The sequence below is a fragment of the Mirounga leonina genome, unplaced genomic scaffold (genome assembly GCF_011800145.1).
Source record: "Mirounga leonina isolate KUSES-001 unplaced genomic scaffold, KU_Mleo_1.0 Mir_127, whole genome shotgun sequence".
Taxonomy (NCBI): Eukaryota; Metazoa; Chordata; class Mammalia; order Carnivora; family Phocidae; genus Mirounga; species Mirounga leonina.
Window position 1 is genome coordinate 14737303 of NW_023270316.1, and position 22211 is coordinate 14759513.

Sequence of the window (22211 nt, forward strand, 5' to 3'; positions counted from 1 at the left end):
GAAGAAGTGGATAGGGTCTCACTTAACACTTGGGAAAAACATTGGCTCAGCAACCTTCATTGTAGCAAATACGTAGAGTGAAGAATGAGAATCAGAGCTCTTCAGTCCTCTGTCCTAATTCCTTCTCAAGCCTGCGTCCTTTCTGTTCCATGCACCTGTTTTTTCCCTTCTCTCTTTACCTATGTCCTTTGTTGTCTAATATCTTTCAAATCTGCACAGACTTGCCTTCCTAGGAGATAGAGACTACCAAAATTAATAACTCTTCTATGTCATATGCCCCAGGGAAATAAAAAGAGAGTCTTTCATCCATATGTAGCCAGGAACTTCCTACATCCCTACCATGTGGGTGGAATTCAGAATGGACGGGGGTACCCTCGCCATTGTTTCTGGGAGGCCACCACTCTGTATTTGCACGTCATGGTTCTAGCAATTACTTTACTTGTCCTTCAATGCTAAAGAAATTTATATACCATGAAAGACAGTCACATGAGGCAAAAGGGAGGCAGTGTAACCTTTGAGCCATGAAATTAGCTGTTTGGATTCAAATCTGACCTCTGCCATGACTTTTACTGTGTGATCTTGGGCAAATTACCACATCTCTCTGTGTCTCAGCTGTGAAGGTAGCTACCTCTGAAGGCTGTCGTGAGGATCACATGAGATAATGAGTATCAAGTGTGAACACAGTGCCTGGTACATAGTAAATGCTTAATAAATGTTAGATAGTAAGATTACTTAATATCAAATATGGGAATTTTTTTTCTAATAGGTACTTGGCAAGATTATCAACATGAAGATAAAATTGTTCATGAACTGTAGGGGTAAGCTTTCAGAAGCCCCTTTAAAGAGGTGAGTCTAAGTGAACATAATTTCATTTCAAAAGGTTTGCAAATGCTAAGACCAAAAATAAAAAGAGGACCATAATTACTGGGTTTGGTTTTTTCTTCATAAGATGCTTAATTGAAATAGACCAGAAGATCAAGGATAATTTACTAACCTTAATTGATATAAAACTAAAATAACCTAAGCAGTAAGATTGATCTAATCTAATTGCAGAATTTACAAGGATTTATGTTTATCCATGGGTATTTTTGAAAATGTGATCTAGGAATACCTATTTGGAAATACACAAGAGGAAAATAAAGTTGAATGAAACCATTTTTGGTTTAGCAATATTTTCCTTTTTTTGTCTGTAAAGATTTTATTTATTTGAGAAAGCGAGAGAGAGCACAAGCAGGGGGTGGGGGGAGGGCAGAAGGAGAGGGAGAAGCAGACTCCCACTGAGCAGGAAGCCTGACATGGGGCTCAATCCCAGGACGCTGGGATCATGACCTGAGCTGAAGGCAGACGCTTACCCGACTGAGCCCCACAGAGGCCCCTGTTTAGCTATATTTTCAATATTTTAGAGCTGACTTACGAAAATGATCTTTAGGATATCATCTCATTATTTGGGAGTATTGAGATGTAATTAGTGTAAAATAATCTTTCAATAATATAGAAAATGTTTATTGTTGTATGCAGATATTCCACATTAATAATGTGCTGTTGAAATAACATTGTCTCTCAGGGCACCTGGGTGGCTCAGTCATTGAGCATCTGCGTTCGGCTCAGGTCATGATCCCAGGATCCTGGGATCGAGCCCTACATCGGGCTCGCTGCTCGGCGGGAAGCCTGCTTCTCCCTCTCCCACTCCCCCTGCTTATGTTCCCTCTCTTGCTTTGTCTCTCTCTGTAAAATAAAATCTTTAAAAAAAAGAAAAAGAAATAACATTGTCTCTCAAGTAGGGACAGAAATATACCCTTCCTCCTCTTTCAGGATCAGAATCGGTATCATTTTGAGCCACTTTTACTGATAGGGATATACAGTATCCTTCAGTGTCATGGTGCAGAAAAAGAGCTTGTTAATATGCTTTTCTTAAATGTATAATGTAATTATGTAGCTCTAAAAGAATATATGCAAACACAAGACCGAAGAGTTGCATTCAGTTAATCCCTTGTTTACTTATAAAATTGTATTTGTTATAATTGATAACCATACCAGAGATTATTGCCTCGAGCAGATATTTTAAACATGGCAAATATTTTTAATATTTGGAAAGCAATAAAATGGGAAATGTAGAGAATTTAGATGAAAGTTTAGGGTACATTTATTCCTTTCCTGAGACTCTTGTCCTCATATTTCATTCATGTTATTCTCCAACTTCTCATTTATCTTGTGTATTTCAAATTTTATCATGTCCCAAATCCAAACAAAAGCTCTCATCTTATTTTAGCCACTAACTGAGAGGTCTGTTAGCTTTCTGAGTAGAGAGTTTTTCTTCATACAAGTAGAGATCTTCTCTATAGTATCTCTATAAAGCTTTGGATTATATAATAAAGAGTAGGAATATTGAACATAAGCAAGCATAATCCATTAGGGAAAGAACTTGACCTCTCTAAGGTGAAATGACCCTTAATACTTTGAGTGGTTAATGATTCTGCACAGCACAAGAACTGTGAAACTGGTTTGGAACTGTGAACTCAAAGGAGCATTATTGGCTCAGTAGCATCGATCAAGCCAACAAGATAACATATTGATCCCCAGGCCTTTACTTTTTAGAATACTACCCCATCCTTCTCAGAGCGGGGAGAGGTCATGGGCAGCTTCCTCCTGCGTCTCTCGTCTCTCTTGTGTCCAGCCTTCCTCCGAGGCAGCGGCAGGGGGTGCTCTCTCTCCTCTTGCCAACCCTCCCTTTCTTTTTGAGCCTGTGCTTTCCCACTTGTTCTGGAGCCTTCCTTCATCACATAGTCCCTTTGTTCCATATCTTTAACCTCTCTGCCAGCCCGTTTCTTTCCATCCTGGGAGTTACTCAATTTAAAAAGAGAAATAAACTGCTCTCTTAATTTCCTCTCCCTGGAGCCCTGACTTTTTCTCCTCTTCTGCATTCTTTCTCTTCACGGCTTCTTCACAGATTACTCATACCCCCGTTCATCTCTCATTCACTGTACCTCCCCCTGCAGCTTGCCTCTAACTTCCTCTTTGCTGCTGGATTGTTTTTACTAAATCACAGACATGTTGCTGTTGGCAGCATCCTTGGAATACTTCTTACTCTGACATTTCCGCTGCATTGGACGGTACCGAGTATTTGTTTTGTTCATTTTCTTTATGGCTCCCTTCTCTCCCATGTCTCCTCTTACCCCTCTTCCCTTTCACTCTGCCTGCCTGCAGCAGGCAGCTTTGGACGTGGCTGCCGGGGATCGTGGTCTCCTGGGATTCATCTGCTCTGTAGCTTCTCCTTGAGCTTGGGCTGCAGCTGGTGATTTGCCTCTCGTGGAAAGCACGAGGTGAAAGTAATGGAAGGTCTCCTCAGCAGCTAGGTTATAAAAGGCTGTGACTGGTGTCTTGCTGGCATTCTCCATCTCTTGCTCTGCATGCTTCTCTGACCGAGCGAGCTGAAGGGGCCCTTGTGGCGAGGACCTGAGGGCACACTGCAGACAGCCGCCGTAACCAGCTGCAGTCCTTTTTCCGGGGGCCCTAGGGGGTCACTGCACCGGCCTCAACGTGGGTCCCCTCCCCTGGGGAGGGGCTGGAGCTGACTACAGCACAGCTGACACCTTGACTGCTGTCTCCAAATAGTGAAAGTCACGATTCTTTATAGTAATAAAGCTAATTCTTCATTGGGGGATAAGGCCAAAATACACTAAAGCTCTGTTAATAAGCAGCTGTTTTCAACTCAGTCCTGTTTTTAACTGAACTTTTACCAGAATTTTAATTTGCTTGCATTTAATTGCTTTCTGGTTATCATTTCTCTTCATATGATTAGTGGTGCTAGGATCCAATAAAATGGCTGAAAAATGGACCATGGTCAAATCTGAAGAAGGATCAGTGAGCAAATACAGACCATAAACTAGCAGAACAGACATAAGTCAGTATATGTTAAAGGCATTCTAATCGTGTTCATTAAGGAATAATTAACAAGGATATATAATATCCTATAGTAGATGATTGTCTACTGTTTATAAGCATTAACTCTTCTGCAGTAGAGTGTGTTTTGGTTTTTTTAACGTGAGACTTTTTGGTCACGTTTACAGAAGAAACCTCAATTTTGGTCACAGTATGTATTTTTATTTATGTTCTTTTGACAGCTTTTATCGTTTTGTTCTGGAACCAGAGCTGGTGTTAGTGGCTAATGGCATTACTGGACCCGTGGCAACATTCTTGGATATCCCTGAAGCGCCCCTTCTAACCCTCAACATGATTACTCCTGAAGGCTGGTTGGTTGAAACAGTGCACAGCAACTGTGACCTTGATAATATTCACCTCAAGGATGTAAGTGCTCCTGGAAAGTCCTGTCAGGAAAGAGGAAAAGGGCAAATTACAGGGTGCCTGGAACTGCAGCAAGAGTGTGATCATGCTGTGGCTGCTTGCAGGGTTGTCTTCCTTATGGTTCTAGGTCCTGATCCAGGCTTTCCTTTGATTTTTGAGTTGCTCTAACTTCCAAATTCAGCTTCCCAAGTTTCCCACATTCCTGGATGCTCTCACCTGCTTTGTGGTTTCAGCCCCCTGGTTCACAGGCGCTCCTCTAAGATGAACAATGTAGAGAATACAGAGATGGATGCACAGCAACTTAGAACGACACCGTGAAATACCTGTTTTGCCCTTGAGGTTTTGTTTTTAACTCTGAAAGGAGCAGTTTCATCTCAAGCTCTTGTTTTGCCCCACAACTCATGGCCAGAGAAAGCAGCCTGAAAAGGTAGAAAGCAGGGAACAGTGCCCACTCAGAGCTGCAGGCTGGGTGCTCTGCTTCCCAACCCCTGCTCTCCCTACCTGCCCTCTACCCCACTTCTCTCCATCCCCACCCCCACTCTGCCCCAGCCCCCCTCTACCCCATCCCCTGCATCTCCACCCCCACCACCCTCCACCCCACCCCTCTTCATCCCCACCCCTCTCCATCCCCACCTCTCCCACCACCCCCCTAAGTCGAACAGTCAAAAATCCACATATAACTTTTGACCCCCCAGCCAAAAAATTAACTAATGATAGCCTACTGTTGACAAGAAGTCTTACTGATAACATAAGCAGTCAATCAATACCTTTTATATGTATTATATATTGTACTCTTAATACTTAATTTTTTAAATTCTTAAAGTAAGCTGAAGAAGAGAAGACATAATGAAAATTCTTATAAAGAAGAGAAAATACATTTACAGTACTGTCCTGTATCAAAAAAAAAACCTGCGTGTAAGTGGGCCCGTGCTGTTCAGGGGTCAGCTGTAATTTAGACACCCATTGCCAATGTAATTGTTAAAGAACTCCTATTTTAGGGGCACTTGGGTGGCTGGGTTGGTTAAGCAACTGCCTTCGGCTCAGGTCATGATCCCAGGGTCCTGGGATCAACCCCACATCGGGCTCCCTGCTCAGCGGGAAGCCTGCTTCTCCCTCTCCCACTCCCCCTGCTTGTGTTCCCTCTCTCGCTGTCTCTCTCTCTCTGTGTCAAATAAATAAATAAAATCTTTAAAAAATAAAAAACTCCTATTTTAGCACCATAGATAATTGTTAATAAACCCAAATGATAATCTTTATAATTAAACTTCCACTTCTTTTAAAGGAAGAAGCTAACTTCTTTACTATTTAGCCACAGAACAATACAATAAACACTTCTGTTAGAGATATTAATATGCACCCAAAGTTCTACTTGAAAGGTATTAAATTCATGTCTCATATCAACAGTTAATATTTAGAACAGATAATTAAATATATAAAGGAGATGTAAACATCACAAAAAATCACAAATTCCCATCCTTGCTAAAAATAAACCTTGATAATAGGAATGAATTTAACTTAAATTACCTTTATGAAACAACAATAAACTTAAAATATTCACTAGAAAGAACTCTTTGAAAAACAAATTGGGCTATTTGGTGTTGTGGTTTGAGTAAATCCACAGAATTGATGTCTGTTATACAATCCTATAGGGATGAGAGAAAGTTTCACATTAAAATAAAATAAAGGTTTTATTAGTCACAACCTGATGGAACATATTTGGGCTCTGCCCTAATATCTAATTTATAAGGAAAAATATATAAGCTTCATGACCACTGTGGGGTATAGTTCCCTTGTCTGTAAAATGAAGGAGTTGAACTAGATGAGCTCTACAACTTTTTTCTAACTTGTAATATTCTCACATTCTGAGACTGTCTCGTGTGAATGTTTCCATCCACGCATGCACACAGTGCTGTGAGCACTGGGAACAAGAGTCAGTGAAGTATATGAACCTCATTACTAGGCTAGTAAGAGTTCAACAGCTGATTCAGAACCCAGCTAAAGTTGAAACAAGCACTGTTGTCAAAGAAGGTACTTACTTCTTGTTCTTAAGAATTGGACTTAAGAGAGAAATGCTACATACACAAGGGTTATAATTATTTCTGTAGTAATTACAAAGAAAAACAGCTATACAATATAGAATATTTTCAAATACTTTATAGCCTAAACACATTTAAAAAGTGTCAAAACCTCATAATGAAATAAGATACAGATAACATCACTGTCTTATCTGTTCAACAAAATTACCAAACTATGTAAAAATCACTTACCATTGGATTTATTCTTGTGTTTACTTATGTTTTTCATATGAAGTGGAGAAAAAGTGTTATCCCTAAAATATTAGGACATTTGCAATAGAGGAAAAGCTGGAAACAACTGGAATGCCCAGCCATTTAAAAGGATGTTTGTAGAGACAGGGACATGTTCATAGAAAACTATACTTAATGAAAAAGCAGTATACATTCTTAGAAAAAAAATGTATGGAAAAGAGAAAAAGAAATCAGTGTGTTATGTATAGGAATGTTTAGTCTGTAGGTGATTTCTGTTTTTCTTCTTTTCCACATTTTTTTATTTGCTGATCTTTTTTTGATGAGCATATATTATTTTGAGCACAAACATTAATTTTTTTAAATTACAAGAAAGGTGATGGATGTTGATAGGTTGGCTTTTTTGCCAGATCTGAAGGAGCTCTAGGGCAACAACCAATGAAGCAGATTCTTTGAGGAGTTTCCCATCTCACTCTGCCTTGAAGAGATCTTCAAATACTACAACTTTATGACCTCTTTCCTGCTTGTGATAATGGTGCATATATCATGAGGCTGGAGTAGAGCTGATGTCATGGGAAAGGAAAAAAAAAAAAACTCATCCTGAGTTTTGGTCTTTAAGAAATTGATTCAACTATTAAGTCATTCATATAAAAGACTTGACGTTGCCCCCACAATAAATTGGCTAATATTAAAATAATTACATTTATTTATTAGAAAATTTGTATGATGAGAGTTACTAATACCAAAACAATGACCTATTTTCCCACAGATTGAGAGAACTGTTACAGCAGAATATGAACTAGAATATCTACTACTTGAAGGACATTGCTTTGATACAATGACAGAACAGCCTCCTCGGGGCCTGCAGTTTACACTGGGCACAAAAAATAAACCTGTTGTGGTTGATACAATAGTGATGGCCAATCTTGTAAGTATTATACATACTTAATCAATTGTATTTAATTACACATTTTGGTGAAATCCTCTTAAGTTTCCCTAATAATAAGATGAAATCGATTTTGTCCTGCTATTGCTGAACAGCTCCCAGAAAACAAAATTGAATCCTTAAATAAGGTAATTAAATAAAACAAAAATGAAGGGAATCATACTTTCATGATGTGTTATTCAGGGTATTGCAAAATCTCCCTTTTGGAATTCATTTATAGATTTTATTCACTCTCTTGAGGTAACACTCTCTTGAGTCATTCATGTATAATCGTTTTTGAACAATTGGATGTTTTTAGTCCTATAGCTATCATCATATTTTTCTCATCCTAAAAGGGATATTTTCAATTAAAAGCAAACCCAGGTGCTTGGATTCTGAAATTACGTGAAGGAAAATCTGAAGATATTTATCAAATAGTTGGGTGAGTTATATAAACCACTTTAAAGTTTTTATGTGTAAATTAAGTTTTTAGTCTTTTGGATAAGAAATGAGAGGCAGGGTGATTTATTTTTCCTCTACAAAAATTTAAATGATTTTTATATTTAGAATTCCCAGAAAAATAGGTGTGTGTCCTTTTATAAAAAATATAATCCTTCCTGAGATGTAGTGAATCCTTTCATTTTGAGGTAAATGGCTTTTACTGAGATACGATCTTCTTTGAAATCTCATTGAGTATATAAATTATTTGAATTCTCCCCCTTTTTTCTGCATTAATTCTTTCTAAGTGAAGTCCATGTCTTCTGCTTGCTTGCTTAGCTTGTTCCCTTCATTTAAGCTGCTGACTGTACTCATGTATGCAATGAGTTTTAGTTGCTTAGCTTTACTTAGAAAGATCAAACGGTGCAGTTGGGAAGATCCAGGCTACCTGGGCTGTTTGGATCTAGGATAATTGTACCCTCCTCAAAGGATGATTATATGGATCAAATGAGTCAACATCTCTAAAGTGCTTGAAATGATGCCTGAAATAGAGTAAGAGTGTTCATCACTACTACCTCTACCATCTGGTTGGATGGAAGGAGTTTGCTTTAGATCTTGTGTGGGTCTAGCTACAATGTGTGTGACCAGGGTCTGTCCTGCTCTCGCTGGACAGTGGATTCAATGGCTGAAGTTGCTGATGCCCTTGAGCAACATTTACGACTGGAAGCTCTTGAAAAATTTAAGAAATTTGACATTACTAGTACATAAGTTGGAACCCTTTTTATTTCCTAGTGGTAACTGGTGGGTGTGGGTGTGCCTTCTACTTTGGTTTAACCACTTCAGCTGGGGGGTTGGATGAAAGGGGTCAAAGGCATGTGTTAGTCAGCATAGTCCTATAACCCCTCAGAATTTCCTTTTAGGAAAGTATTCAGGTGTGTTGTGAATCTGACTAAACTCAAAGTATCTACTAATTTGACCTCTGATTGCATTCCCTCTTTGACAAAATTCGACTCTCTTGTAAATGTTTTTAACAGTATTTTATGTATTTTTCTATACATAGAATGGTATCAAAAATTATTGGTCAGAGCTGTCATATTTGATTAAGCAGTTTTGAAAATCAGACAATGAAATATGTTATAATATAAAATAGAAATATTCAAGTGATGCAGGTGACCATCATAGACACATTTTCAGTCTTACAGGTTTAACAATACACTTCAAATTTTGGTATTTGAAAATGGCTGCTGAATATTGAAAAGTTGTTGGACGGTATAGAATTCCTTAGATTATGATATATAACAACTTATTTTAAAGTCTCAAAAACATTTCATATTTTAATTATCATTGTAATATATCAAAGACATGATAGATTTGACTTTTGTGATAATCTTGGTATATAGTAGCAAAGATAAGCAATAATTTGAGCTTGCTCAGTGATTAGGCAATATTGAATTTAGTGAGTAACTTTTGTACAATATTAATTTGTATTAAGTTAAAATTGGATAATTTTGAAAATTGTAGTGTATTATAGTATATCTTAATTGACTGTAGAAACAGCAAATATATATACACAGTGATCTTACGCTTATGCTTATTGCAAAATGAATTCTGTTATTTATACCATCATAATTACATGTCTTTTCTGGAGCTGATTATGGACATTTACATGTTTTTCTGCTTTTAGGCATGAAGGAACTGACTCTCAACCAGACCAGGGAGATGTCATTGTTGTGATAAACAGCTTCAAGAGCAAAATACTGGAAGTACAAGTGTGTGAGGCAGAAGCTCTTGCTGTTTTGTTCCTAGTATTAAGAATTATCTTTTTTGCCCTTAATTGATTAATATTATTTTACAACTAATTTTGCAATTTTACTACCTAAAATGTTATATTGGAATTCTGGCATGAAAGGTAGAAGAGGATTAAGTTCATGAAGGGAAGGCAGAGAGCTTGAAGATAAAAGAAAAGGAACAACGTTTTCTAAGTTAGGATGTGTCTGTTATATCTACTGTATCTATAGCCAACCAGATAGCGTTACAAATTAGGCTCTAGAGATGAGCTCAGGAACACAGGTTGAAAAGTTAGCCTTGAAAAGAAAAAGTGATGTTTCTTTCCTTTACCCCCCACCCCACCCCCCCAAAAAAGGAAGAGAGTGAGAGAGAAGAGGAGTTTTTAATGATGGCAGATTTATTTCTTTGGACCAACTTACCACTCACCTTCTTAAAACTAGTAAAAATGTTGGGTGTTTTTGAAACATCTTAAAAGCAATGAGGAGCTGACAGTAACAAAATAATAAGGATAACAAGGAACTACAAAACCAAAATTAAAGGGAAAATAAGATCCTAATGAAGTAAGCAAGCACAGAATCTTCTCTTGTCCTGAGAACATTTGTCCATCCTGGTACACCTGAACTATCATTTTGATTTAATTTGCAGGGTGATGGGGACAGAAAGTAAATCCCTGGACCCATATAAAGTGGGTAATCTGTTAGAAGACCCTTTCAGCAATAAGCTGGCTGTAGCTTCAGGGTGAGGATGAACCCTAGTAAATTATTCCACACAGTCTTTTAGCCCAAATTTGTTCCATGCAAGTAGTCCAGGAAACTCTGAGCCTTGAATTTGCACTATACCAGTTCCAGATTGATGAGGTTGTATAGGGCCAAATTCCTATATGTCTCTGGAATAAGATTACTGTATCCAAATACATAGAGAAAACCAGCTGAAACAACAGAAAGCAAACATATAAACACTCTCTATATTAGAATTATTGACACTCCGAAACAACTGTGCTTACAATATTTAAAGAAATAAAAGACAAGCTTGAAAACAATTCAGGGAACAGAAAACTATAAAAAATGCATATCTGATATTTTTTAAAGTGGAACTTCTGAAACTGAGAGATACAATAACCCAAATTAAGAATTCGATGGATGACTTTTACATGGCTAAGGAGAGAATTAGTGAATTGGAAGATAGACTAGAAAAAGTATTCCTAATGCAACAGGGACATTAAAAAAAGAGGATAATGCAGCAGAGAGCATAAAAGGCATAGAGAATAGAGTGAGAAATTAAAGATTCCAGGATTGCACTGAACCTGGCTCCACCACTCTCTAGCTGTGTGACCTTGGACAGATTGCTTAGCCTCTTTCTGTCTCATTTTCCTCATTTATAAATTGTGATTAATAATGGAACCTACCTTACATGTCTGTTATAAGGATAAGATAGTTCAGTTTGTAAAGTGCTTTGTGAGTATTGAATAATTAAAATCATTTTAAGTGGAGTTCCAGACAAAGGTGAAAGAGTGTGAGGTAAATGTAACATGGTGTGTCAACTATACTCACATTATAAAAAAAAAAAAAAGGGGGCGCCTGGGTGGCTCAGTCGTTAAGCGTCTGCCTTCAGCTCAGGTCATGATCCCAGGGTCCTGGGATCAAGCCCCGCATTGGGCTCCCTGCTCTGCGGGAAGCCTGTTTCTCCTTCTCCCACTCCCCCTGCTTGTGTTCCCTCTCTTGCTGTGTCTCTCTCTGTTAAATAAATAAATAAAATCTTCTATAAAAAAAAAGAGATATTTAATATTTGAAGCAATAATGGCTGAGAATTTTCATGAATTGATGAAAGATACCAATTTACATGTTCAAGAAGTCCAATGATTCCCAAGCAAGATAATTAAAAGAAAATTTACACCTGTACTCTGGTAAAACTGCAGAAAACCAAAGGAAAAAATCTTGAGAGTAATCAGAGAAAAAAGGAAAAATTACCTTCAAAGAGCTATAGATAGTCTGATCATTGATTTCTCAGCAGTAAGAATGAAAGCCAGAAGATACTGGCTTTAGGACAAATATGAATTTAATTTCTAAGATAACCACTAAAAGAATAGAAAGAAAGCATAATGCCATAAAGAGGAAAAATGGAATAAAATAAATTAATATAAATGGAATAAGAAAAAAGAAAGAATATATGGGATATAAAGGAAGCAAAATAATAAGTTAGAATTTAACTCAATTATGTTAAATGTAAATGGACTAAATGTTCTAATTAAAAGACAAAAACTGTCATATTGGGTTTTTGTTTTAATTACAACTATGTGTTGTTTGCAGAAAGAACACCTAATACATAAGAATACAACTTTAGGGTGAAGATGAAAATAAAACTCAAGAGTGGCAAAAGTATTGTAGGCCAATACTAAGCTAAAGAAAATTTGCATAGCTATACTAATACCAGAGATTAAATTAGACAACATTACTAAAGATAAAGAAGGTCATTTTACATATATGAGGCAGAAATAGAATTACAAAGAGAAATTTAAAATTTTCTATCATGCTGGGATATTTTTAAAAATTTTTTTGAGAGGGAGCACACATGCAACGGTGGGGGGAGGGGCAGAGGGAGAGAATCTCAAGCAGACTCCCCACTGAGCGTGGAGCCTGATGCAGGGCTCAATCTCTGAGATCATGACCTGAGCTGAAATCAAGAGTCAGACATTTAACTGACTGAGCCACCCAGGCGCTCCTGGGATATTTTTAATACCTGTCTCTCAGTACTTGATATAACAAGCTGACCAAAAAATCAAGAGATAGAGAAGATGTGAACAGATTAGAAATTCTGACCTAGACACATATAGAACACAACACCCAGTATCACCAAATGAGCAGTCTTTCAAAATACACAGGAAATGTTGATAAAAATTAGCTTTACATTTAGTTGAAAGCAAGTTTCAGTACATTTCAGAAGAATGAAATCGTACAGAGTACATTCTCTATCTACAATGCAGTAAAGTAGAAATTAATTTCCACGTACAACTAAGAAATACTATGTGGTTGTAATTTCTAAGATCCAATAACAATAGGCCACCAAAGCTCACACCTTACGTATTGCCCGGATTCTAAACTACTGTATCACCAAATTTTACCTTGCATCCCACATCATAACCTGTTCCTAATCACCTTTATCCTGTGATCAGTTATACATGTTGCTTCACATTTATCTTGATTCTCTTTCTCCTGTATTGACCTTGATTTTCTTTCTCAATAGTAACATAGTCTCTCCTTGAATACATTTCTTTCTGGCCATTTCAGATGAAAAACCCCATGAAATCCAGACCAGCTACTTAAGATACTAAGGTCCAAGCCCTGTAGGAACAGTATTCCAGATAGTCCTGTAAACAGGAGAGAAACACCATTTCTGCCGGGCTGGGCGCAGGAAAGAACATATCCATCTTTGAGCTATTTTGACCATTGAAAAGCTACTTAAGTTCTCTTGAGCTGAATTTTTTCACTCTGTGTATTGGCTCTAATTTGGCTTGTTGGTCTGTAGTACAGAGCAGTTTGAACTCTTTGACCATAGCCACCAAATCTTTGAGGGTAAAAATCATGCCCTACCTGAGTCAGACCTTCTGCAGCCCAACCACCTAGGTCTTTCAGTTGATTTTAATAACATAGTTTTATCTCCTCACTGTCCATCTCTCACAATTACATAGAAAAAAAGGAGCAGAAAAGACAACGTTAAGGATCAGCCCATCAACCCCAGCAGCCCATGAATAGGAATTCCCACATTGAAAGAACAGAAAATGGAGGAGGGAAGATATTTCACAGATAAGAGAAAAATATTCAGTCAAAAGGGTCCACAGATTAGCATGAGTAAAAAATGGCCCCCATGAGATCCTAATAAGTATCAAGGAGGAAAAGCAGGTCACAGCCATAGAATGACACCAGCATTAGCATCGGACTTTTCATTTTCAAGATGGATGTTACAAGACAGCAAAACAAAGCCTTTAGTGTTCTGAGAATTATTTTGAAGCTAGGATTCTTTAGCCAAATTCTTAAACACAAAGACAAAGTTATTTTCTGAAGAGTGAAGATGGAGAAAAATTATTTTCACACCCCTTCTTGAAGGTGTTTGCAAGCACAATGAGGATGAAGACCAAGAAAGAGGAAGATAGGTATTTTGAGAAACTGTGAATTAATCTGAAAACCAACACAAAGAAAGCCTTGAAAGAAATAGGCAGTTAATTGTTGAGCTCCAAGAAAAATATCTGCAAGAAGACAGGAATTCCATACAATGACCATGAATAATAAACTGGAAAATATTAGATGTATGGTAAAGAAGAAATTTATCTCACCACAAGAAAAAATAAATGCAATAAAATTCTAAGGAAAAGTGTTTGTCTATTGAAGGAATGTGAGAAAGCAGAATCCATTTGAAATACCGAGAGTCTCTCATGAGAGGCACAGTGGTCACGTTACTGTCACTACACAGAGGTAATCCAGTGCTGGTGGCCTTGCAGACTCTTCAGTGAATAATATTTACATTGTCACAATAAGCACTGTCTACTGACTTTCAAGTTGTAGAATAAACATAGCAAAGTGCTGAAGTTATAATTAGGTTTTACCAAAATAAATGTAGATATTATCTGTATTTACAATGCTAAAGTAAAAGTTGAACTAATGTAAGGCAGGAGGTGGAGGGAAAAGGTAGAAATATTAGTATCCTTATCTTACAGAGTATACAAGAGAAACTTGAAGTTGTTGGAGCAAAAAAATATATATTTATGTATTTGAAGCTACAAAGACACTCAGTGGAACTAATGATAATGATATTACTGCCAAAACTTCCAAAGAGAGGAAGAGTGATATAAGTGAGCTACTCCTCTGTCATCACAGAGAATGAAAAAGGTCTAAACCCTGTGGTTCTAGATATGCTAGTAGATAATGTCTGAAGTTGATAAATCAGTAATTACAAGTATAAGCACATTATTTAGTAGTATGGAGGTAACCACCAAAAGAACTACCAGCAAGAGGTTGACCTGATGATTGAAACCAGATTGTGTCTGTTACGTACTTCCCTGGCTCTGTCATTGCACCTGTCTTAGATTTACAGGGGTCACCTTGCCCTGTGTGTTTCACTTTCTAACCACGTGGCATAATATTTAAAGCTGCACAGTTCTAAGACTTTCCTTTACCATGCTATCTAGGTGCAAAAAAAGCCAGACAAAATTAAGGAGGATATCCTTACTGATAAGGAAGAAAAGAAAAAAGGAATATGGGATTCCATTAAAAGGTAATTACTAGTGAATGTTTTAACCTATAACGATAGATCCATCAGGAATCTAGTATGTGGCAGGCCTGCAGATTGTAAACATCTAAGTAAAGCACAGATCCTCTCCTCTTGTGGGATGAGATCGGTACATAAATATTACTAAAACAGGATAGGAAACTAGAACTGTAAGACAGCTGAGAGTAAGGTGCTCTGTGAACCCTGGGAGCAAAAGGCTGTTTCTAGTGAGGAGGAACCTCCAGAAAGATTCCGTAGAGAAGGATATGGTTAAGATGTACTCTGAAGGAGGGACAGGATCTCAGAAGTTGGAGATGGAGCGAAGTTATGAAGTCAAAAAGATTGAGTATGTTCATAGGAACAGAAAGTAGCCCAGCTTAGCTGAGACACTGGGACATTGAATATAATAGGGAATCTATAAATTAGGTTGGGGCCTATATTAGTTAATCAAAACAGGACTATATTGGCTCGCATGTGGAGAGTCCAGGAGTAGAGCTGGCTTTGGGCATTCAGGTGATGTGGTCTAGAAATTATTCCTCCATGTCTTAGTTCTATTCTCTGTGCCTCCTTCATTTTCAGATAAAGTTTTAGAAGAAAAAGTTTGCCATCTCCAGTGGGAAGAGATTGGTTCTTTCCATAAAGTCCCAGGCTGACTCATTGGTCCACTTGTTAGCTATTTGTCCCAAATGGGGGTCACTGTAATTCTGACCGTGCTTGGGTCATATGCCTACCTCCAGAGCCAGTGAGAGGGCCTGTCCCACTAGACCTCACAGAATGAAAGTGGAGGAGGAATACTAGGTTATTGTTACTAGACATATAAAGGATGTTAGGTGAGCAAAAACAAAAGCTGTGTGCTGTAGATCCACATGGTAGAGAACTTTGAAAGTCCGTTTCAGAGATCTAAGCTTCACGTGACTTATGATGGAGAACCAATGATCATTTTTATCAAGGGTAAGAAATAGATTCAACAACCTAGGCAGATTTTATTTTGCCAATCAGAAGCACTCCCATCATTTAGGATTGTGCCCAGTTTAGGCCTCTTTCTGTAGTTGACTTCTTGTTTGATAAGAATGGTGTTCCTATTCCTTTATGTACATTGAACTGTTACTGATTGAGAAGGGCTCAAGCCCCTTCATTTTGAGATCATTTGGAGAGTAGGTATGTTTGGGAGGATAATGAAGCAGAATGTGGGCATTTTAAAGGGTATTGTCCATTAGCTTCCATTAAAACCAGAGGGTGGAGACAAGAATGAATACAGATGACCATCAAACAACAGCACAGCCACTAAGTCTACAGAAGGTACCAGAAGCAGATACTGCTGTGTTAGAAAAGGAGAAGGTGTGCATTTGGGACAGTAACTCCTCCGGTCACATGAGTATTGTGTATAATATAATGCTTTCACTTTTTTATCCTAAGTTTTATCAGCTCAGAGTATCAACTGTGTTTTTCTTATCTGGGAAATTACAATAAGAAAAGATTTGAAAAATGCTGTCATACAATTCCTATTTGGCAAAATATATCTGTAGTGATTATAAGTTTATTTTGTTCCAAATTTTAGTCATTCTAAATATCTGTGCATATAAAAATGAAAATTTTAATTGAATAAAATTTTTACCTAGGAAGAAAAACAATTTTACATTATGAATACCCCAAATAAAAGATTCAGTCACTTTTGTATATGAGATGGGGCTTATTTTGAGAGGCTTCCCTAATTTTATTGCATATTAAATTTAGTATTTAGGTATGTACAGTTTGTAAATCCATATTAAGAAACTCTCAATCACTACTTTCTTATTCCAAGTTTCACAAGAAGTTTGCATAAAGAAAAAGACAAAAAGGAAGCAGATGTTCTAAACATATTTTCAGTTGCTTCTGGCCATTTATATGAACGCTTTTTAAGGTAGGTATATATTTTTATCTAATGCTTTGAAAAGTAATACATGGTTCAAAAGGAATTTCAAAAGTTCAGAAGAATAAAAGAATGTACAGTGAAAAAGTCCACCTGTTTTCTTATTACCCAGTCTCCTTCCAACAGGAAACTAGTATTATTATTTTCATATCTTGCCAAAGATACATGTAAATAAGCAACTATATTTTCTTCATTTTTAACTTCTTTTACTTAAGTAGTAACAAAATTTATGTTGTTCTGCACCTTGCTTTTTTCTTTCTTTTTTAAAGATTGAGAGAGAGAGCGAGAGAGCGAGCGTGCATGAGCAGGTCGGGGGAGGAGCAGAGGGAGAGGGAGAGAATCTCAAGCAGACTCCCCACTGAGCATGGAGCCAGATGTGGGGCTTGATCTCGTGACCCTGAGATTACCTAAAAATATAAGAGCAATATATATATATATATATATATATTTTTTTTTTTTTTTAAAGATTTTATTCACTTAGCGTGAGCAGGGGGAGAGGTAGAGTGAGAGGGAAAGAGAGAATCTCAAGCAGGCTCCAGGCTGCAATGCGGGGCTTGATCCCATGACCCGAAAATCATGACCTGCACTGTAATCAAGAGCTGGATGCTTAACCGACTGGGCTACCCCAGTACACCAAGCAGTATATTTTTAAAACACAGTGAGGGGCGCCTGGGTGGCTCAGTTGGTTCAGCATCTGCCTTCAGCTCAGGTCATGATTGAGCCCCATTTCAGGCTCCCCACTCATGGGGAGCCTGCTTCTCCCTCTCCTCCCCACTTACGCTCTCTCTTGCTATCTCTCTCTCTCTCTCAAATAAATAAAATCTTTTTTAAAAAATAAAATGACATACGGGCGCCTGGGTGGCTCAGATGGTTAAGCGTCTGCCTTCGGCTCAGGTCATGATCCCGGGATCCTGGGATCGAGTCCTGCGTCGGGCTCCCTGCTAGGCGGGAGCCTGCTTCTCCCTCTTCCGCTGCCTCTGCCTCTCTCTCTCTCTCTCTGACTCTCATGAATTTAAAAAAAAAATAAAAAAAACATTAAAAAAAAAAAAATGAAATACAGTGACATTTCATGAGTTTGATTAGAATGCTGCTGTTCTGTATGGCTAGGAAATGAACATATGTTATAAGTGAGGAAAAGTATATATAGTAAATTTCCCTTTTCTGGTGAGGAAATTCCTTATTTTATAGAAAACATGGGTGGGATAAGAGGAGAAAAGCTTAATTCCAAACTACAAAGGGCTATTTTTTTAACTTTGTATATAGAAGGATATCAGAGAATCCCTCAAAAATACTTGAAAATGTGTTGATATTTTAACATGGAAATTTAGATACATCTGTATCTTCTCTAGTCAGAGATCTAGCATAGCAAGACAAGTGACCTGTCCAGTGAATTTACTAATACAGGTTATTCAGCTCTTGGAGTTTTGTACACCTGATATTAATGACATAGTAAAAGAATGGAGATTGGAGTGTAGTTCAACTAAACAAGACTATTTCAGAGTCAATTGGAAAAAATGAAAAGCAATCCGTTTATTCTGCATGGTATGTGTGTGTATGTTTGTATGTATATATCCTTACACATTACATACTTGATGAGGAACCATAATTTGTGAAGGTCCTTCAGTCTATTTCTCCACAATTCATAGTGAATATCTTTAAGTAATTATATATATATAATAATTAAAAGCCTTAGAAAAAGCAGGGTGAACTCCTATTGTTAACTCACTGGGTTTAACGTTCCTTTATACAGAATTATGATGCTTTCTGTTTTACGTAACACCAAAACACCCGTGAAATTCTGGTTTCTAAAAAATTATCTCTCACCAACATTTAAAGTAAGTACATTAATCTTTATTATAGAATGGTTCAATGTTTGAATAGTAAATTCTTTATATCATTGTAAGTTCACATAATTTCAGAATGAGTCTTTTTAAATTACTATTTTTAATCAATTTTTAAAACTTCGATATTCACTATTCTTTTATCTAAAGAAAAATTCTATGCTGTTTTTATTTAAAGAAGTGTTTAAAAGGACAGAAAGAGATGGTTTATTTTAAACTAAGCTCAAAATCAGAAAGATTAGTGCTATTTCATGATATGAAATGAATATAATTAAATAATTAAATAAAATTTGGCAATGAAAGATATGCACAGATTGTCAATAAAAAGAATTAGGTTCTGTCATAATTTTACAAAGATAGGCTGGAACAGTAGTATCTGGAGAATATGAACACTGTACCATAGGAAATAGTTTGATAATCCTGAGAATAAAAAGGATCTTTTATCTTTGTGCAGCACGGTGATTGCTGTGCTGATGGTTTGGGTACTACATTTAAAATGAGGCATTTTATCTTGGGAGTTTTCAGATGGTCAACCACTATTACCCTTTACTCAGCCTCACACTCCTGCCACAAGGTGTACCATATGTCTCCCTATTCTCATGACAGATTCATCAAATTTCATGTAAGTTAGGGTCTCATTCAGTAGCAGTTCAAAGGAGTTTTCTTTTTCTAATCCAAAACCAGTGGTAAAAGCAGAAATAAGACTAGCCAGCCATGTTTTTATTCCTATTGCCAGCACATTGCTAAGTGCTTTACCTACATTATTTAGTTGCTCTTTATAAAGTTCTATTCCCAGAAAACCAAGACTCAGAAATTACATAACCGGCCTATACAGCTGGGAGGTATCCAAGCCCACCCTTAGGTTCAGAGACTAACTAGAAGGACTCACAGAACTAAGATAGCCATTATACTCCCAGTTACAGTTTATTACAGCAAAACAATACAGATTAAAATGAGCAAGGCAAAGAGATGCATGTGCATAGGGCAGGGTTCAGGGGAGACTGGACCAAGAGCTTCCAGCTGGCCTGTCCCAGTGGAGTTGGCAGACAGAGCTTATTTCTCCCAGTAAATGTAACAATATACGTGGAGGGTTGCCAGTTAGGGAAGCTCACTCAGACTTTGGTGTCCAGACTTTTTACTGGGGGTTGGCCACATAGACCCACCTGACTGCCACGTGGCTGACCTTCGCCTACAGCCCCCCAGAGGTTGAGCTGATACCTTGTGGCTCAGAGTCCCAGCTGTTAAGTCGCATTGTTAGCATAGACTATTTGGTGTGGCCCAAGGCAGGACAGGGCAAGGGTAGAGTTACCTCCCAGGAGTGCAGGGCAAAGGGCCCAACCTTTCTTTGAACAAGATTTGTCCTTTAAAGCCCAGGCCTGAGATCAAACAGCTAATTAGGAACATAGCTGAGATCTGATCCCAAGCATCCTGTCCTCAAAGCCCAGGTGCTTAACCCTATGTCACATCCTCTCCCGCCACCTCCACCAAGAGCGCCACCTCGCATGCTCATTTAGCAGAAGACAACCGAAAAAGAACCTATAAATACAAACAAGAAGTCATACTAGTTTGTTACCAAATTTTTGATGTTATCCTACTAGGCAAACACTGCATGCTGGGATTAATTCTACATAAACTGAGCTAGTACAATCTGAAGATTCTCTTAGCAGGCAGTGATACCATTCAGTAGAAATACATGCTGTGCCTGCATAAAGTTCTTGTTCTACCATGTGGCCAAAAGTAATAGCATATCTGAAATAATATTTTTTTTCTTTTGGGAATTTCGTTCCTTTCCCGCAAAATGTTTATCTTTTTGAAATCTTTCAGTGAAGTACAATGTGTACAAATCATAAGTGTGCAGCTTTGATGAATTTTTACAAAGTTAAAACACCTATGTAACCAGCAGTCCTATACAGAAATTACTAGTACCCTAGATCCTTTCCTTCCAGTTTTCAAAACATCTCTCTCTCTTCCTTCAAATCTTTGATGAATTATACCTACTTAGGGAATAATCCTTTTCTGACCGCACAATCTGAAATTACAGTCCCTTCTGATTTTTCACTCTGCTTTCCTCCCTTTTACTTTTCCCCTAGCACTATGTTCTATAGATGACTTACTCTTTCATTTATTTTCTACCTACCACCTCTAAAATGTAAGCCTTATGAAGGCCATGATTTATATCTGTTTTGTTCACTTCTGTATCCCTAGGCCCTAAAATAGTGCCTAGCACCTAGTGCATGCTCAGTGAAAATATTAATGCATATTTGCTGATTAGAGAGCTTTTCTACTTTCTCCTAATATATATATATATATTTTTTAGTTTTGAAATCAAAACAATGATTATCAGCAACCATTCTAGCCATAATTGCAGCATTTCAATTCACAGATAAAACCAGTGCTTACACTAAGGAACGTAATTTAAATCTATACTGTTCTTACAAAAGCAGGAAGAAAATTAAACTAGGTGTATAACCAGCAACAAGCTACAAATGAGAACTGAGAAGGAAAAAGCGAATTCTCTGTTTGCTAACCCATCTCCCTCCCCACCCCCACCTTTACCACTCTCCCTCTCAGTTTGGGGCTCGTGAACCAAACTTAGCCAACAGTGCATTTCATTAACTGCTCTGCTTTAAACAGAATAAGATACTCTAAGTCTGTAAGACTATGCACCAAATACCAAACATCCAGAACCATAATGACTACCCTGTATTTTTAATTCTTGAATTAAATAGGTCATAAATCTCAAACATGAAACTCATGTAGAAAACCTAACTTATCACTTTACAACTCATTTTATGGGTTTTTGCACTCCCTCTTCCTGTTGTGTCTGTCTGAGGAGCCAGCATGTTGACATACACACAAACTGTGTGACGCATCGGTGTTCCAAGATCCAGACGCTTCTCCTTGTATAGTCAGGCTTTCTCAATTCAAACACTGGTAGTAAAAACTAGGGGAACATTTTTTTTACTTAATAAACTTGCTATTCAAAATGGTGTACCTATTTTTTAATGTCAGTGGATTATATAGTTTCATGTATACTTGTATTTTTATATTTGTCAGCATTTCCATATTCCTCATTAGTAGGTATAAGTTGTAGAAGTAGTTTAGGCATTTTACCAAGTCATTTGTAACAATTTATAGTAAACTCTGCTTTTTAAAATGTTGATTTTTTTCTCTAAAACAAAAACTACTTCCTCTTCCTTGAACATATTCTTTGATTTGTGTGTATGTGTATGTTTTTAGGAAGTCATTCCTCCCATGGCTGAGGAGTATGGATTCCAGTATGAACTAGTGCAGTATAGATGGCCCAGCTGGCTTCATCAGCAGACTGAAAAACAGAGGATCATTTGGGGTTACAAAATTCTTTTCCTCGATGTCCTTTTTCCTCTAGCGGTGGACAAAATCATTTTTGTTGATGCTGACCAGGTAATAAGATTAACTGTTGTTTTTAGTAGTACTTAAACTTTTTCTGCACTTCTGTTTGAGTG

The 22211-nt window shown here is 37.4% G+C and overlaps 1 protein-coding gene across 3 annotated transcripts in view; it reads left to right on the forward strand.

Moving 5' to 3' along the window:
* Positions 1-22211, forward strand: part of UGGT2 (UDP-glucose glycoprotein glucosyltransferase 2) — a 177980-nt gene that overhangs the window by 134481 nt on the left and 21288 nt on the right. For all 3 annotated transcript variants that reach the window (XM_035003168.1, XM_035003169.1, XM_035003170.1), the window contains 9 exons: positions 767-846; positions 4122-4305; positions 7336-7494; positions 7848-7933; positions 9614-9698; positions 14897-14982; positions 16778-16876; positions 18636-18720; positions 21967-22149. In XM_035003168.1, coding sequence (XP_034859059.1) covers positions 767-846; positions 4122-4305; positions 7336-7494; positions 7848-7933; positions 9614-9698; positions 14897-14982; positions 16778-16876; positions 18636-18720; positions 21967-22149 — 1047 coding nt within the window. The remainder of the gene's footprint in view (positions 1-766; positions 847-4121; positions 4306-7335; positions 7495-7847; positions 7934-9613; positions 9699-14896; positions 14983-16777; positions 16877-18635; positions 18721-21966; positions 22150-22211) is intronic.